At 39.6% G+C, this 19,735-nt stretch overlaps 1 protein-coding gene and 1 long non-coding RNA gene across 31 annotated transcripts in view; both read right to left on the reverse strand.

The window, feature by feature from the left end:
• The window catches only part of CLASP2 (cytoplasmic linker associated protein 2), a 194,468-nt gene extending 184,515 nt beyond the window's left edge, over positions 1-9,953 (reverse strand). For 10 of the 30 annotated variants that reach the window (XM_076006146.1, XM_076006141.1, XM_076006137.1 and 7 more), the window contains exon 1: positions 9,503-9,953. In XM_076006146.1, coding sequence (XP_075862261.1) covers positions 9,503-9,697 — 195 coding nt within the window. In that variant the 5' untranslated portion in view covers positions 9,698-9,953. The remainder of the gene's footprint in view (positions 1-9,502) is intronic. The other 20 variants (XM_076006099.1, XM_076006094.1, XM_076006110.1 and 17 more) reach the window with 4 other exon arrangements.
• An 8,005-nt stretch (positions 9,954-17,958) lies between these two features.
• On the reverse strand, positions 17,959-19,403 carry LOC105873895 (uncharacterized). The gene is made up of 2 exons (XR_002221624.2): positions 19,202-19,403; positions 17,959-18,135 (listed from the first exon to the last, which is right to left on the reverse strand). It is a non-coding gene; the product is annotated as an uncharacterized LOC105873895 (long non-coding RNA).
• Positions 19,404-19,735: the final 332 nt, after the last annotated feature.

A 19,735-nucleotide genomic window follows, 5' to 3' on the forward strand; every position in this document is an offset into this window, starting at 1 on the left:
TATATTATTTTAAGCTACTAAATGTGTTGTAATTTGATACAGTAGCAATAGGAAGCTAATAAATCACAATGTGTGAATCTATTTAGACCCTGATTTTTCTTAAAAAATAACTATTAATAAAAAATGTGGAAATTTAAACCCTAGATATTTGATAACAAGGAATTATTGTTTTTGTAACTGTCATAATGATACTGAGGTTATGTTAATATTCTTAAAGAGTGCATAGAGACACTAACAAGAAAGTCTTACAGATGAAACAATGCAACATCTGCAATTTGTGACAAAGTGATGGGGCAGGATTGGCCAGAGGGTGATAAATGTTGTGGCTGAATTTATTTTACTGTCTACTTTTAAATGTGTTTAAAATTCTCCATAATAAATTTTTTTTAAAAATTACTGAAAGCATGATTCCTAATGATGAAATATTAGAACTGGACCCAGGAACAACATAAGGATGCCCACTCTCTTTAATTCATCCTCAATTTAAGGGTCCTACCCAATATATCAAAACCAAGCAAAACTAAAAAACAAGCCGGGCGCGGTGGCTCACGCCTGTAATCCTAGCTCTCTGGGAGGCTGAGGCGGGCGGATTGCTCAAGGTCAGGAGTTCAAAACCAGCCTGAGCAAGAGCGAGACCCCGTCTCTACTATAAATAGAAAGAAACTAATTGGCCAACTGATATATATATAAAAAATTAGCCGGGCATGGTGGCGCATGCCTGTAGTCCCAGCTACTCGGGAGGCTGAGACAGAAGGATCGCTCGAGCCCAGGAGTTTGAGGTTGCTGTGAGCTAGGCTGACGCCACGGCACTCACTCTAGCCTGGGCAACAAAGCGAGACTCTGTCTCAAAAAAAAAAAAAAAAACTAAAAAACAAGAAAAAAGCAAAACTGTCATTATCCTATGATATTATTTTATGTATAGAAAACTTTTTAAAAACAATTGCAGAAAAAATGTTTTTAATTATATAAGACTGGCCATAAAAATCAATATACCAAGTGCCATTTCATTTCTAAATGCCAGAAAATATAATTTTAAAAAGAACAGTATTTGCAACTCTCAAACATTATAATAATTACCTGGGAGTAAATCTAACAAAGTGTGCATAAGATTTATTTAGAGAAAATAATGAAACATTATTGAAAGATATTAAAGAAGACCTAAACAATTTTCCCAGACTAAAAGAGGTCAATACTATAAAGACATCAATTCTTCCCAAAAAGATGATATTCAATATAATTCCAATAATAAGCTCCAGTTTTCTGGTGCAAATTCACAACCTGATACTAAAATTTACATGGGGCAATAAAGACCCAATAATAGCTAATGCATTTCTAAAGAATAGGGTAGGTGAATTTGAGGTAGCAAATATCAAGATTTACATTTGGAACTACAAATCACTTTCCTCAATTTCCATCTGAGTATCTTTCAACCTAGTCTGTATCTTGGCTAAGGGTCTTCTCAGTAGTAAAATATGAAAATCCTCAAAAAAGAAAAAAAAGAAAACAGCTAAAGCAACATTCCAATTTGCTTCTCATCACTTCTCTTAGGAACTGAAATGCCTACACTCACGTCCTTTAAAATATATTATAAAAGGTCTAATGATAAAATGATAAAATGTCTAGCATCTCTCCCTGAAAGAAAGAATAATGTACTTTCTAACATGTAGGAAAACAGACACTCTAAAAAGCAAAATTTGGGCTAAAATTAAGCTTAAATTTTAGGGTGTTTTAAAAATCATAAAATGAAAATTTAAAAAAATATATATATTTTTTAGATATGGGGGGGGGGGTTCTCACTATGTTGCCCAGGCTAGTCTTGAACTCCTGGCCTCCAGCAATCCTCCTGCCTCAGCCTCCCAAAGTGCTGGGATTACAGGTTTGAGCCAACATGCCTGGCCTGAAATTTTTAAAAAATCTAATGAAATGTTACTAACTCTTAGAAGCCCTAGAGTTATTATAGAGGGTTATAAAATATAAAATATAAAATAACCCTCTAGGGTTATTTTCCCATTCTTTTTCCTTCCCCCTCTCTCTTCTTTATGCCCTTCCCCCTGCTTTTCAACTCTGAATCACAAATGGTTGAACATATTTGAATAATCTGATGTCAATAAATCCACATACAAGTTGTCACCTTGGCTACAGAGTTTCAATTCAACAGAACTGAATTTTCAAATAGTTTAGAAAAGAAATGTCACTAACAAGAGAGCTAAGTAACCGCATGTAATGACTACCTCCGATCCCCCGACTTAAGAATAACAACTAAGAACTTTCCTCGTAAAGTCAGAAAGCCAAGCAACAAGAATTTTTTGACATCTACAAAGGACATAAGCTTAATTCACAATTATGTTTTTCCAGCACAGGTGGAAGAGAAAAAAGGCATGTATTGTTCCTAATAAGCACACTCTTGTAATCCTCCTTCCCTCATTAGGAAAAACTACAGGTTTACAGGACATTTTCTCACAAAATTAACTCAGAGTATCTAAGAAAATTAGTAAAAGAATGTAACAAAGTAATTGGCTAAGCAAGTGGGCATGTAGCACAAATTAAATGGGTAGAACTTGATGGCTTACAAATTTTGAAAACCTGAAGAGAAAAAGGTTATTTTTAAATAAATGTTTATTTTTTAAAAACCAGGTTATTTTTATATAAAATATGTAAATAAAAAAACAATTTCCCTCAAAACCAAAGGGGAACAAATGGCAAAATTAAAGATAGTGATTAACTTAAGGTAGAATGAGGCAGACAAGGGAAGTAAAACCCAGCATTTCCACTTCTACACATACACCCAAGAACGATAGTTCTCAAAGGGAGAGGGGACAAGCAATATTACTACACGGAGACGTGCAGCCCAAAAGTACATGGCTATACTTGGCAGCCCTGTTGGCAGACAATCAAGTGGATGAAAACCATGTTTGAAATATGTGAGCCTAGACTTAATGGCTTTTTTTCTTTTTGGCAAGGGGCATGGTTTTAAGCATACAAGTTTTCCAGGAATGCAACTAACAGGTAAATCAAGGGACACGTGTGCAAGTGTGCTTTCAATTACCAATTCAACAAATATTGAGAGCCTGCCATGGGTTTAAACACTAGGAGGTAGGTAAATACAGTGATGAGAGTCTTAAATTCTAATTCCCTCAATTTTCTCAGTGAAGTAGGAAGCAAGGCCTCAGCTGACAATAATGATGGAGGAACAGCTACAGGTAGGTCCCAGGGGAGAGGAAAAGATGTAGAATAAGCGTCTAAATGAAAGGGTAAATGAACTAAAAAACATATAGTATGGCTGCCAAGCAGCACAAAGGGCCCACTTGAAGGAATTTAAAATGAAACCAGTTAAAGAGGTTTTGTGTTTTCATCTATGCACTCTGGTACAGGTTTGGGGTAGGCAGAGTTGGATTAACCAGCACTGTATTTGATCAAATGGGGAACATAAAGCAAGAGTGAGGAGGGAGAAGAGAATTAAGAATGAATGTTAAGTGCTGGCCGCGGTGGCTCACACCTGTAATCCTAGCACTTTGGGAGGCCAAGGCAGAAGGACTACTTGAGATCAGGAGTTTGAGACCAACCTGAACAAGAGACCTCTGTCTCTACAAAAAAAAAAAAAAAAAAAAAAAGAAAAATTAGCTTGGCAATGGTGGTCCACACCTGTAGCTACTCAGGAGGCTGAGGCAGGAGACTCCCTTGAGCCCAGGAGTTTGAGGTTGCAGTGAGCTATGATGATGCAACTGCACTCTAGCCCAGGCAAGAGTGAGACCCTGTTTAAAGGGGAAAAAAAAAAAAAAATGAATGAATGTAAGAGTATAATTAATGATTAACCGTGATATTTAAGCTAAGTCAAGAGGGAGTATGGGGTAACTTAAAGAAATGGATGTCACATGGAGTGGTCAAACTCTTCAAGTTTGTGTGATTAGGTTCAGAATTTAGAGTTCCAGAATATCACAATCACCCACAGTAATAATGTCATTTGTGAAATGTGAATCACCACAGCAGCTGCACATCTGGAGTAGTTGAATTGGTAGTGGTAGCATGTATAGCAATAATACATACTGGTGCAACCATGTGACTATCATTATGTCTTTTTTGTTAGCCAGGCTGGCACGTTTACATATTGAAATATATTTTATCTCATTATAAATTATGTATAATTTTCCTTTATAGTAGAGTTAGGACATTATAGGGATTTTTAAAATTTATGTGTAATGGGTATTATCTATCAATTTTATTTTAGAATTGAAAAGGGGGCGTTAAAAGAGAGCACTGAATCTGAAAGAATTGAGAATCACCGCCCTAGACAAATTCTCATGCATATATGTAGGTGATGATTTAAAAGGACAACATTAATAGTAAAGAATTTTTAAAAAAACCTGGGCCAAGCACAGTGCCTCATGCCTGTAATCCCAGCACTTTGGGAGGTCAAGGTGGGAGGATCGCTTGAGGCAGGAATTCAAGACCAGGCTAGGCAACATAGCAAGGCTCTGTCTCTACAAAAAATAAAAAACTAGCTAGGCATGATAGCACACACCTGTAGTCCCAGCTACGAGAGGCTGAGGGGGGAAGATCGACTAAACCCAGGAATTCGAGGCTGCAGTGAGTGAGCTACAATCATGCCACCGCACTCCAGCCTGGCCAACAGAGCAAGACCTCATCTCTATAAAAAAGAAAAAATAATAAATAAAAAAAAATGAAACAACCTTGATGTTCACCTATATGGCAAGTAAAAGGAACAGGCAAGATCAATATATATTTATAGGTAGATACATCTCACCTTTTTTGGCAAACTAAAAATGATATATTTTAAGAAATTAATAGTTATATATTAATAGGATATATAGTTGAGGTGATGCCAATGTTGGGAAGTATCATCCTTAGAATATCAAAAGTGCTGTGATTTTGAATTCTGCGAAAAGACATGAAACCCTAGCACATCCTTTAGTCCAGCACTACATTCTTATAAATGCTTTTATTGTTTTCTCCATCTTTAGTGTCAACTTATTATATGGTTGCAGATGGAATGTAAATGTTACTAATCCTCATAATGTACAAAAGTGAAAGTAGAGCTGACAAATAATAGGATACTGAAGAGGATTACAAAGTAGAGAAAAGGAAAGGAGCATGGATATCCTAATCTCTCTAGGTTCAAGTAACTCTTCCACTAATTCACTAGGTCTATGACATAGGCAAGATATAATAATTGTCTCCTTTTCTACAAAAGGAGGAAAATAATACAGTACACTGACTTCCTAAAGCCATCTTAAAGATTAAAGAGATAATGCAAATAAAGCACTTGGGACAGTGTCTGGTACTAAGAACTCTTTAAATGGTGGTTATATTGAAATACATTTTATAAAGGAAATGACTGCCATAACACCATTTAAAAATGTGAGGAAGCCAAGCATGATGGCACACACCTACAGTCCCAGCTACTGGGGATGCTAAGGTGCGAGGATCACTTGAGGCCAAAAATTCAAGATGCAACTAACTAAATAAATAAATAAATCGAGGACTTCTGAAGCTGCAGGACCATCCTTAGCAAAAATCTAATGCCAAATCATATACATTACATATATGCCTATTCTCATATGTTTAATTTCCAGTTATGACTTTTGCACTTAACTCAGAATTCAAGACCCCAACATTTTAACTTGGATGTTAAACAACCTTCTCAAACCTAACATAGCCAAACTAAACTTTTTACTTCCCCTCATTTAATTTGTTCTTCTCTCAGTCTTTCCCATTTCAGTAAACAGGACCATCTACCCTATTGTTCAGGCAAGGCAATTATTCCTAATTCCTCTCTTTCTCTCAATCCTCACATCCATTACAACAGGAGGTCCTATCAGACCTACCACCAAATCATATCCCAAATTTTCAACTTCTCAGCATTGCCACTGCTATCAAACCAACCCTAACCACCATTATCTTCCTGCCTCTTCTATTGTTCCTTTACAGTCCACTTTCCACAAAACCACCACTACTCACTAGATAAAACCCTCCACTGTATTTAGAATAAAATCCCTTAAGATTGTTTCCACCTGCATTCTTAACCTTACCTTTCTTAACACCTCATTCATTTAAACTCTAGCCATGCTGGCCTTCTTCAAGCTCCTCAACAAAACTAGAGCCTCTGGATTTGCTGTTTCCTCTGCTTGAATCATTCTTCACTCCTTTATTTCCTTAGTGTCTACACTCATGTCACCTCACTTTCTTGACCACCCAAAATAGAGTCTCATCTTACCCTCATTCTTTCACATCACATTGGTTTAAAATCATGTTACCTGAAATGATCTAATTTGTATATCCATCTGTCTACCTCTTCCTAACACGATGGCAGAAATCTTATTCTTGGCCAGGCGTGGTGGCTCACGCCTGTAATCCTAACACTCTGGGAGGCCGAGGTGGGCGGATTGCTCAAGGTCAGGAGTTTGAAACCGCCAAGAGCGAGACACCGTCTCTACTATAAATAGAAAGAAATTAATTGGCCAACTAATATATAGAAAAAATTAGCCGGACATGGTGGCGCATGCCTGAAGTCCTAGCTACTAGGGAGGCTGAGGCAGTAGGATTGCTTAAACCCAGGAGTTTGAGGTTGCTGTGAGCTAGGCTGATGTCACAGCACTCACTCTAGCCTGGGCAACAAAGTAAGACTCTGTCTCAAAAAAAAAAAAGAAAAGAAATCTCATTCTCCCATTTTCTATAAGTCATCCTCTCAGTGAGATCTTCGATGACCAACTATTTAAAATTCCAGGCAGGGCGCGTGGCTTGCACTTGTAATCCCAGCACTTTGGAAGGCTGAGGCAGGAAGACTGCTTGAGCCCAGGACTTTGAGACCAACCTAGGCACCACAGTGAGATCCCATCTCTACAAAAAATTTAAAAATTAGCTGGACATTGTAGCATGTGCCTGTAGTTTTATCTACTCAGGAGGCTGAGGCAGGCACTTGAGCCCAGGAGTTGGAGGCTGCAGTGAGTGATGATCATGCCATTACACTCCATCCTGGGTGACAGAGAGAGACCCCACCTCTTAAAAAAAAAATTTCAACATCTGCATCCTGCCCAACAATCCCTATTCCTTTCATTGTTTTTTCTCCAAACCACTTACCACCATCGAACATCCTATTTTATTTATTTTTCCTGCTTATTCCTGTTCCCTTTACTAGAATCTAAGTCCCTAAAGGCAAAGATTTCTGTCTTTTTTTTTCTCCATTATATCCTCAGTGCCTAGAAGAGCAAGTGCCTGCAAATGATAGGTCAAACAAAATAACAAAAAACTGACAAAAAAAAATTAAAAAATAAAGAAATGAGGCTGAATGAATGAGCCTAGTCTTGTTCACAGATGGATCCTTACCATCTTAAATACCCACCATATAGAAGGCACTCAAATTTAGAGAAGCAATAATTATTAAGACACTCAAATTCTTAAGTACTATCAAATCCAAAGAAAAATTACATTTTGTTCAGTATAATTTCAAATTTAAAGACAATTATATTTGTATGTTCAAAAATTCCTATGATACACTTTTAAATGTATCTTGAGTAAAAGAAAAATAATTACCTAGTTTGGTAACTTAGTTTAAAAAACCCAAATAAAAGATTAATTAGAATGCCCTTTCCTTAATATCAGAAAAGTTTTTATACTACAGAAGTCAATAGGAAGTAGAGAACTAATGATTCAGGAAAAAGGAGAGAGCAGAACTGATATCACTGTCCTTGAGTAGGTAAGAGGGCACGGGATCTAATACTTACATGGAGGGATTGGCACAAGTGAGGAAGATAGGCAATGCATCCACTGTAACAGAGAAGAAGGTAGGCCATATGGGCACAGCTACAAGGAAGTGTGTAGATAAGGTAGTGAGGGCCTGCAGTAGTCCTTCTGGTTGCTGAAATTGTCTCAGGCTACATTATCTAGTGAAGAGCATGGAGAGAATGTGAAGTGAAAACAAATGAGAACCTGGGTGAGGCCCCTGATGAATTCTAACTCTTCAGGACTAGTTAAAAGAAAAACACAGCACTGAGTGAAGTACAGCATAGAGGCATAACAGAAAAATTAGGATATTATGGTATCACAGAAGCCCAGTGTGCCATTCACTGACCATACATCTCAGGAGTTAAATGGCCAAAAGCCAATTCACTACAGCCAGTCTAGAAAAAAGTGACACATCAACCTTCACTTAGGAAAGGGCCCAAACATTGCCAAAGAGCTATCTTTCTGCAACAGACTATGCTGTAGCATAAAATCAACTATCTTGAGTGTGTATGTGCCTTTCTTATAAAGTAACCTTAGCTTGCTTCTTTCAAAGAAGAATAATCCTCCAAATGGTAACAATATGTTACTAATATCAACTTTTCCCAAACTTCTAAAAATAAAAAAGAGATGGTATGTAATGGAGTATCGAGGTGGTTAATTCTCAAACTGTTTATTATCCTTTTAAAGTCTAATCTTTCCAAAATCCAAATAGGTTTTACTATGAAATCTGCATCATTTCTACAGTTTGCTTTTTTTCCTCTATGTGGATGAAAGCTTTCAAAGTACCACCTTTTTGCTGATTTATAATAATATATCACTAAGAAGAATCGCTTCATCCACAGGAAGTTCAAGGCCAGCATTTTAAAGCAACACTGCCACCAGAAGACGAGAAAGAAAAATAACTGCTAACTACTACAGAACAGACTAATTACAAAACATTTGCCTGGCCTCCCAACGTGGCTACGTTACAACCTGCCTACTACTGACTCTTCAGAAAGACTTATTTCTTCTTGTACTTCATCTTTTTAATTCCTTCCCTCCATCAGCCTAACCTGCTAAGACACGGCTTCAAATCCGAGTCAGTCCTCAAATGCGGCAAAACAAAGTGACGGAGACTGTTCAATTGCTTTCTGTCATCAGTAAACGAAAAGCAAGTCAATGTCATGGGGTCAGCATCTTTTCATTAGATTTAAAAGTAAATGCAATCGGGCACCTGATTAAGCCCTGAAGATGCTTTGGAGACGAAGATCTCTAAGACACAAAAATTATTTAAAAAAAAGAAACAGAAGATTAAGTAGGAGAAAAACCACTATGAGGGAATTAACTTGACATCTCTTTTGAACTTAAAATTGCATCCTAATGTGTCCTATGTCTTGCTCTGAGTAGTGTTTACACAGGTCCTCGAGCCTTTTACTATATGTAAGTTATCACAGAATTTTTTTTTTCACTCCTTGAAAAAAACTCAGTCTGTATCACTGATTTTTTAAAGTAAGTGATCAACACTGTGTTCTACTCCGCAACGTGTCATGGAACCGCTGAATCTGTCATTGTTCACAAGTGTGGAAAAACTTGGTCCTGGTGGGAAGTCAGTCCTCGGCTCGCTTACAGGGAAAACAGTCTCACCAGCAGGGGCTCGCTGCTGACCCCCAGCGCTTCTACCGGGTGCTTGGGACGCGAGCTCTCCCTGCCCGGCGCTCACGTCCGGGATTAAAGGGCCGGCCGGGGAGGGCGTGCCCAGCTGGGCCGCGCTGCCGTCGCTTACCCGGTAGTTGCTTGAGCCCACCCAGCCGGTGAGCTCGTCGACTGTCTTGCCCAGGCGGCCCAGATCCTCCTCCAGGTCCGGGATGGCGCCAGGAGCACCGAGGTAGAGCAGGAGCTCCTGGCCGACCTGCAGCCGGCCTCCGACGTCCTTCTGCTGCACCTGGGCGCTGAAGTACTCCATGCTGCGGGGCTCCATGGCTGCGACCGCCCGCCCGCCCGCCACTCAGTCCGTGAGGGGCCAACTTTCGCCGAGCGCCGCCCAGCCGCTAGTGCGGGTCCCCGACGGAGCCGGCGGGACGCACTCGGCCCGCCTGAGGCGCGGCTCGCGGGGCGCAGCGGGCGGCGGGAGCGGCGCCAAACGCCCGGCGGCCCCCAAACTAGTCAAACTCGGCGCCCCCCGAGCCCCAGCCCGCTTCAGAGGCCGCGGCCGCGGGCGACGTCAGCACGCGCGTGACGTCAGCACGACGCCGGCGAGCGCCCGCCCGCCCGACTCGAGCTTTTCACTGGCGGTAGTGGTAGTAGTGGCTGCGGAAACCGCTGGCGGCGGCGGTAGTTCTGGGGGCGCATTGGGGTCCGACTTGGGTCAACACACCCGGGAGGCGGACCGTTCTTCACCAGCCTGTATTGCAGCACCCAGCCCTCGTTCTGTAATATATAGAACCCTTCCTAGTTTTCCGCCACTTGAATTCAATACTTGGGAAAGTTTCTGGTACTTGGGACTTCCCACCCACACTGCCATTTTTTTTTTTTTTCAAACCCGAACACACTTCAGTATTCTTCCTCATTGCAAACATCATGACTCCTGCTTCCAGCCACTACCACTTTCACTGTGTAATACTTTTTTTTTTTCTTTTTTTTAACTTGGGTTTATGTAGAGTAAAACGCACAGGTTTTAAGTCTTCGCTTCATGAGTTCGGGCAAATGTATCTGATCGTGTGACCACCACCCCAATGAAAATATAGCACGTTTCCATCACCCCAGGAAGTTCCCGGACACTTCCCAGTCAATAACCACCTCCTCCCTAGGCAATTCTAATTTTTTTTTAAATCATGGTAGCATAGTTTTCCCTGTTCCTGAACTTAACAAAACTTCATACAGTCTGTACTCTTTTTGAGTCGGTTTTCTTTCTCTTAGCCTGGTGCTTGAAGTTCTTCCAGCACTGCCGGGTGTCTCAGAAGTGCATTCCTTTTTATTGCTTTCCATTGTGTGGACGCACTACGATTTGTTGATACATTCACTTATTGGTAGACGGTTGGGTTGTTTCCAGTTTGGGGTAATTATGAATAAAGCTGTTATAATGGTTAGTGTACAAGTCTTTGTGTGGACGTATGTTTTCCTTTCTCTTGGATAAATACCAAAGACTGGAATTACTAAGTCTTATAAGCATATGTTTAACTTTAGAAGAAACTGCCAAACTGTTTACTGAAGTGGCCGGTCGGAATCAAATTCCCACCAGCAATGCTTGAGATTTCCAGTTGCCCCACATCCTTCACAATAGTTGGTAGGGCCGGGCTTAGTAGTTTTTAGCAATTCTGGTGGGGATAAAGTTGGCTATAATGTGTTCCCAATGCACACTGTATTTATCGTCTTGCCAATTATTCCCAACCACAATTAAATGATTATCTGCTTAATATCTATCTCTTCTTAGGATGATGCCTAGCAAATAATGGGCACTCAATTTAAGTTGAGTGAATGAATTCAATAAAAAATGACATTTGAAATTTTTACAATAACTAATAATAAACTCAAAATTCAAAGAAATCTACTGTTTTCTGTGTTCTGAAGTTTTTTTTCAATTATTTCTGTGTTTCACATTGTGTTGTAAAGTTCCATCTTTGGATAACTGGTAAAACATTATTTCTGGTTGTGTCTATGAGGGTGTTTCTGGAAGAGGTTAGCATTTAAATTGGTGAGCTAAATAAAACAGATGACCTCCCCAATGTGTGTGGACATCATCCAATCCAGTGAGGCCTAAATAGAACAAGAAGGTAGAAAATGGGTGAATTCACCCTTTCTGCTTGAGCTGAGACATCCATCTTCTCCTGCCCTTGGAGATCTTGGACGGGGAACGTTTGTACTCAAACTGGGACTTACATCATCAGTCTCCCAATTCTCAGGCCTCTAGACTAGGACTGAATTACACCACTAGCTTTCCTGGTTTACTAGCTTCCCCAGTTCTCCAGCTTTCAGACAGCAGACTGTGGGGGCTTCTTGGCCTTCTTAACCATATGAACCAATTCCTATAATAATTCTCCTATCTATCTATCTAATGGTTCTTTTTCCCTGGAGAACCCCATCCAGTTCTACTACGGTAACTATTCCTTGGGTGTCTAAAGATTCTGTTTTAGAAGGGTTGAAGAAGGATATAAAAAGAAATTCTGTGGACAAGAAGTTTACACTCTAACTACTGGTGACCAATATGTAGTATAGAAAAAAATTAAAAGTGACTGCTGCTCTGCACCCTTAGTTGTCTACATTGGCCTTTCTGAACTTACATAACTTGAGGATCACACTAGATGGTCTTTAAGTTATAAGTTAACTAAATCATCTTTTGGTTATAAGATAACACAATTGCATTTGAGTAACATTGGAAGCACCTATAAAATAGTAAACACTGGTTACTATTACCTAAATATCCTCTTTGTGTTTCATTAATGTATTTACAAATATCTTCTGAGCACCTATATCGTGCTAGACATAGTGCCAAGTTCCACAGACACAAAGTTCACTTAGACATGATCTCTGCCCACAAGCTCAAATGCAGACAAGAAAATCAACATTTCTGGGATGTTATCGTGGAGTATGGGGAGGGTTTTTGAAAGCCCAGATGAGAGATTCCTTATCTAGATGGCACTGAGTATGGGGGTAGGGGAGTTGTAAATTAGGGAAGGCTTCCTGTAAGAGGTTATATTTAAATTGAATTTTGAGGATAAGTAGGAATTAACTAATTAAGCAAGTGGTTTCCTGGGGTATATAGCATGTTTATAAGATATAGTCTTAACTATTCTGATTTAACACTTGTTATTATCATCATTATATACCTATTACAAAATCTACATCTTTATCTATAACACCATTGTCTGTCCTAGGTTAAACACTGGAAGAGCAGAAAATTACCAAACTTTTTAGTATCTCATTTTTTCACTGCACCCGAGACCAAAAGAAATACCTAAGACATATCACTGAATAGTAAGATCCGAATAACTCAAGGAGTATTCATGTCCTAACAATTTACTAGGCATATGAAAAAATAATACACACAAATTGAAAAAATTTTTTTATTTCATTCTTGAATAACCACACTTAAGAATAGAATGTCTGTGCCTGGTAGTTACTGCCCAATTTCTCAGACCTTGGAATGAGGCTAGATATGGTCATTCTCGTCCTGTTGCACATTGATTCTCAGGCAGTACTTTTTTTTTTAACACAGCAATCACAGAAAACACAGCCTCGAAAGGATATGACATCAATGAAAGAAATGTACCACAATCTAATGTTGAAACTGTGCATTCCTTGGAGCCATCCACGTCTGACAAATGCCAAATGTCACTGTTTCCCTTTAAAATTTAAAATACCCTAGAGTGATCTTGGTGAGTTTGCTGTGGCACCCTGGGATGCCTGGCCACATAGTTTAGGAACTTTGGCAGAGAGACAAAGAGAACAGGAAACACAAATAGTAATCATGCAGAAAGAAGGTGCGGATTTAATGAAAACAAGGCTACAAAAGAGCATGCCTTATCATGGGTTAGGTCTTTCTAATCCTCTAAGCAACCCTATATGGAAGATATATCCCCAAAAGCTGAGACTCAGAGATTAAGTCCCTAGCCCTATTCATGATTTCAGATCCATGATTCAAACACAGGATGTCTGGCTTTTGTAGTCTTCCAAATAAATAAAGGAAAGAAAATTAGAAAAAAGAAAATTTTAAATTAACTACCACAATAGTAATGCTCCTTATACAACACATTGTATTTCTTTGAACATTTATATTTCCACTTAGAACCTTCCTTTCTCTGAATTGCTGTTAGAAAGAAAAGAGTAAGGAGATAGAGAAAATGGGTAGGAATTTTAGGAAACAAATTGGCGTAGGAAATATCTACATTCTTTCATAATCAGTAACTAAAATTTATCTGGAAGCACCAGTCTATTTTTAACTGGCAACAAGGCCGAAATACATCATTTAAATACAGGAGACTGACTTCCTGACCTATATATTCATTATTTCTGATAATAGTGGAAACTTTGAGTAGACTTTGTTCTGACACTGGACTTTATTTTCCATATGATGGCTAGAAGACAAATAAATCACCATACTGCTACTTTGAAACCATACTTCAATAAATATCCTACAAGAAAGGCATTGGGTTAGGTACTGAGGAGGGAGTGGGGCTTGGATGGGAGTGGCTTACTAAAGATATATTACAATCTTTCTTCAAAGGTTAAGAGAGATATGTACACAAATGTTCATAGCAGCCTTATTCATAACAGCCCAAACTGGAAACAGCCCAAATAGCCACAAACTGGAAAGTAGATAACTGTGGTATAGTCATACAATGGAACTCCACAAAGCAATAAAAACAAAACTACCAAAACATTTGACAATGTGGACAAATCTTTATTTTTTTTTGAGACAGACTCTTGCTTGTTGCCCAGGCTAGAGTGAGTGCCGTGGCGTCAGCCTAGCTCACAGCAACCTCAAACTCCTGGGCTCAAGCGATTCTGCTGCCTCAGCCTCCCGAGTAGCTGGGACTACAGGCATGTGCCACCATGCCCGGCTAATTTATATATATATATATTAGTTGGCCAATTAATTTCTTTCTATTTATAGTAGAGACGGCGTCTCACTCTTGCTCAGGCTGGTTTCGAACTCCTGACCTCAAGCAATCCGCCCGCCTCGGCCTCCCAGAGTGCTAGGATTACAGGCGTGAGCCACCTCGCCCGGCCAAGGACAAATCTTAAAAACATGGCTTTGAGCACAATATGCCAGATACGAAAGAGTATATGCTGTATGATTTCATTTATGAAAAGTTCTAGTACAGGAAAAACTTAATGATGGTGATAGAAGTTAGAATAGTGGTTATCCATAAAAGAAGGGAGTCAGTAGGCATTGTCTAGGAATGGGCCTGAGAGAACTTTCTGCAGTGACGGCAGTGTTTTATATTTTGATCTGGATGGTGATTATATGGGTATAGGATTGGTACAAATTTACTATATTATACTTAATAAAAAAGGAGAAAAAAGGTTAAGAACAAGGGATTAAAAAGGAAAAGGGGGAATAAAACATTTATAGTCTATTGCAGTGCTACACAAAAGAAATACACATGTGAGTGTATGATATATGTAATTTAAATGTTTCTAGTAGCCACATTTTAAAAAGGAAAAAGAAATAGGTGAAGGTATATTTATTAACACATAAATTATATTTAATATTTTATTTAGCAATATTTTAAAATAATATTTAATAAAATCATAGATGATATTTTAAATAAGTTTTAATAAAATTAAGGTGATATTTTAATAAACATTATAATGTCTTATTAAATGTTATATGTCATGAGCTATTACTCATTACACTTAAAAAATTTTATTTATGTCCAAATAATATCATTTAAACCTATGATTAAAATAAAAAATTAATATTATTTTTTTTGGAGACAGAGTCTCACTCTGCTGCCCAGGCTAGAGTGAGTGCCATGGCATCAGCCTAGCTCACAGCAACCTCAAACTCCTGGGCTCGAGCGATCCTCCTGCCTCAGCCTCCCGAGTAGCTGGGACTACAGGCATGGGCCACCATACCCGGCTAATTTTTTCTATATATTTTTAGTGGGACAATTAATTTCTTTCTGTTTTTAGTATGGATGGGGTCTCGCTCTTGCTCAGGCTGGTCTCGAACTCCTGAGCTCAAACAGTCCGCCCACCTTGGCGTCCCAAAGTGCTAGGATTACACGCGTGAGCCGCCGCTCCCAGCCAGAATAAAAAATCATTAATGAAATATTTTACATATTGGACACTGCAAGTCTCTTGACAATGGTACCAGTTAAAACTTAGAAAACCCAAGTTGTGATATCACTGGCTGTGTCATGTAATACAGTCATCTATTAACTTTTCTGAGCTTCAGTGTTTCAGTCTAAATAATGGCCATTCATAGCAATTGTTGGGAGAGATACTCCTTCACGAGTTCCATACATCTGGTTGAGTATGTCAAGAATACAAGGCACTTACCACTCTTTACCTGGGTTACTTCTCTGGGTTATGTTTGCAGCAAAGGATGAAGTAATGTCTCCCTCCAGGGACAGGTTTGCTTACTGCTTGCTATAAAATGGCAGGCTCCCCGACTTCTGCGTTTGTCTCCATGAGATTTGCAAGGCAAAGGGAATCAGCGCAAACATGAAGTTTATGCTGCTTGCTGTGCCCTGAGTAAAAAAGTCCTTTGTCCCTGACCCAGCAGTCTCGTACCTTCTGCCAGCATCTTTGAAACAGTAACAGGCTAATTATTAGTTTGTAAGTAGGGTAAAATCAAATCTCATCACCTTCACGCCTGTAATCCTGGCACTCTGGGAGGCCGAGGTCAGGAGTTCAAAACCAGCCTGAGCAAGAGTGAGACCCCGTCTCTACCATAAATAGAAAGAAATTAATTGGCCAACTAATATATATATAGAAAAAATAAGCTGGGCATGGTGGTGCATGCCTGTAGTCCCAGCTACTCGGGAGGCTGAGGCAGCAGGATTGCTTGAGCCCAGGAGTTTGAGGTTGCTGTGAGCTAGGCTGACGCCATGGCACTCACTCTAGCCTGGGCAACAAAGCGAGACTCTGTCTCAAAAAAAAAAAAAAAAAAATCTCATCACCTACCACCAAAGGAGTTTTGTTTGTTTCTGCTAATTATCAAACTAAATCTATTAAGAGGTGAAAAGGCTCCATAAATGTAGTAAATATATTTCCACATCAATAGTAGTTGGCATATAATTAACCCCTAGACGAATGAAACACCAATATTAAGGAAGTTCAGGCTGGGTGGCTCACGCCTGTAATGCTAACACTCTGGGAGGCCAAGGTGGGCGGATCCCTCAAGTTCAGGAGTTCGAAACCCACCAGAGCAAGAGCGAGACCCCGACTCTACTAAAAAATAGAAAGAAATTAATTGGCCAACTAAAATATATAGAAAAATTAGCCGGGCATGTTGGCGCATGGCTGTAGTCCCAGGTACTCAGGAGGCTGAGGCAGGAGGATTGCTTGAGCCCAGGAGTTTGAGGTTGCTGTGAGCTAGGCTGATGCCACAGCACTCTAGCCCCGGCAACAGAGTGAGACTCTGTCTCAAAAGAAAAAAAAAAAAAGGAAGTTCAGCTAGAAAGTTCAGATAAAGCATCAAATATTACTGTGAAAATGTTTTATTTTAAGACACAGGATCTCACTCTGTCACCTAGGCTGGAGTCCGGTGGCATGATTACAGCTCACTGCAACCTCGAACTTCTGTGCTCAAGCGATCCTCCTGCCTCAGCCTCCTGAGTAACTGGGACTACAGGTACATACCACCATGTACTACAGGTGCATGCCTGGCCTATTAATTTTTTAAATTTTTGTAGACATGGGGTCTCGCTATGTTGCCCAGACTGGTTGCTATGGAAATTAATAAAAGATGAAACATATCTGTCCCAGCAATGTTTACAGTAAAATTATTTCTATAAGTCAATATTTTTTCATTGATTTCTGGCATAAGAAGGTCAAAGGTGGGTACCCAATGAATTCAATGCTTTGTTGAAAAAAGGGGCTAGGTTAAAATGGGGATCAGGTTGAAGATGCACTGGGAGTTGTGGAGTTTTTACCACGTTTGCCTATTGGGAAGGTTCTTCCCAGCTCTATACCAGCAGCTTCAACTCTCCTAACCTCCCACTATGTCCCAGGGATACAGAAAGACTTGCGCACGTAACCTTTCAATTCATAAATACTGTTAGGCCTCCTACCATTTAAGAATTTGAGATCAGGGACAGTGGCTCACACCTGTAATCCTAGCACTTTGGGAAGCCAAGGTGGGAGGATTGCTTGAGGCCAGGAGTTCCAGACCAGTCTCAGAAAGAGGGAGACCCTATCTCTACAAAAATAGAAAAATTAGCCGGGTGTGGTGGCTCACACCTATAGTCCCAGCCACTCAGGTGGCTGAGGCAGGAGGATCTCTTGAATCCAGGATGTTTGAGGTTTCAGTGAGCTATGATGACACCATTGCACTCTAGCTAGGGCAACAGAGCGAGACTCTGTCTCAAAAAAAAAAAAAAGAAAAAGAAAATTGAGCTAAGGTCTTATAAGGGATAATTCAAATCCAGAAGGGACCTAAATTATTCTGTGGGAGAAAACTTTAACTCCAAATTTCCAACTCCAAAAATGTACATACTATAATTGCTAAATGTAGGAATAATTATAAATGAATATGGCCTAAGTTGTAAGAGATTATTCTTATATGGGAGATTTGAGAGAAGCTTCTTGATATATTAGCAAATGATGTAGGTGGGAGCATAGACATGATTTTAGCAGGGATAGGCAGAGAAGGAATCCAAAAAATGAGAAGGAGTCTGGATGCAGAGGCAGGAAAGTCAGGCAGAGCTCAGCAACCATAACCAAGCCAGTTCAGCGGGATCCTGGGACCTATAAGAGGGAGTTCTTGTCAGAATTTTTAAGCCCTTAAAAAGTTTTGTCACATGCAATCGATAAGAAAAATAAACAATATATCACTTTTTCATGATGGCCAATACCTTGTTTTTCATAAAAGCCTAGAGAAATAGAAATTTTTATGTGCAATGATGCTTTGATGTTGCCAAGGCATCCAGTGGATGTTTTCCTGTCAAATATGTCAAAGACACGTTAAATTATGCTAAGACAGACCATGAAAATATCACTGGGACTCATTGTATTAATATGAGGTTTCTTGCTAAGTCTGCAAGGGCCACCCAAAACAGCATTTTCAAAAATAAATTTCCGGCCGGGTGCAGTGGCTCATGCCTGTAATCCTAACACTCTGGGAGGCCGAGGTGGGTGGATTGCTCGAGGTCAGGAGTTAGAAACCAGCCTGAGCAAGAGCGAGACCCCGTCTCTACTATAAATAGAAATAAATTAATTGGCCAACTAATATATAGAGAAAAAATTAGCCGGGCATGGTGGCACATGCCTGTAGTCCCAGCTACTCGGGAGGCTGAGGCAGCAGGATTGCTTGAGCCCAGGAGTTTGAGGTTGCTGTGAGCTAGGCTGATGCCATGGCACTCACTCTAGCCTGGGCAACAAAGTGAGACTCTGTCTCAAATAAATAAATAAATAAATAAATTTCCCATCTTATGAAAAGACTTTAAAAATATTTTGTGACAAAAAAATTATCCATTAACTCCCACAAAATAAATTCCTATCCCAGTTGCCTGAGAGATGTTTTGTTCCAAATGGCACTGCAACCTCTAACTCCTGGCCTCAAGCAAATCCTCCCACCTTGGCTTCCCAATGTCTCAGGATTACAGGCACGAGCCACCATGCCTGATCTAGCAGAGTTTTCTGCTAAGAAAAAAGTACTGAAAAGTTTATGTTGTAACTTTGGCTTCTATCTGATTTTCTATATTAGTTGTCTATTGCTGAATAACAGATTATCTCAATCCTAATGGTTTAAAACAACAATGTCTATTCATTATCTTGCAGATTTTGGTGGGCTAGGAGTTTGAGAGCAGTTTACCTGAATAGTTTTGGCTCAGGTTCTTTCATGAGATTACAATCAAGATGTCAGCCAGGGCTGCAGTCGTCCGAAGGCTTGATTGGGTTGGAGGATCCACTTTCAAGGTGACTTATTCCCGTGGTTGTTGGCAGGAGGCCTCCATTCCTCACCTCATGGATAAGGCTGTTGTGATTGTCTTCGTGACAAGGCAGCTAACTTCCTTCAAAGTATGTAATTCAGGAAATACCAAGGAGAAAGTCACAGTATCTTTCATTACCCAGTCTCTGAAGTCACACACCATCTTTTTCACCATAGTCTATTATTTACACAGATCAGCCCTTCAATGTGGGAGAAAACTATACCAGGAGGCCAGAATGGGAACCATTTTGGAAACCAACCACAACACTATCTTTAATTGTAATATTTTTTACATTGTCTTTTCAAATGGTAACATGAGTCAATGGTTAAAAAGTGTAAGTTTTAATTTTAAGTTTGAAATAGTGAAAATAGAAAAATTTCAAATATCCTGAAATTACTGAGGTTACTGACAGATTG

This window comes from Microcebus murinus, chromosome 1 (assembly GCF_040939455.1).
Source record: "Microcebus murinus isolate Inina chromosome 1, M.murinus_Inina_mat1.0, whole genome shotgun sequence".
Lineage (NCBI taxonomy): Eukaryota > Metazoa > Chordata > Mammalia > Primates > Cheirogaleidae > Microcebus > Microcebus murinus.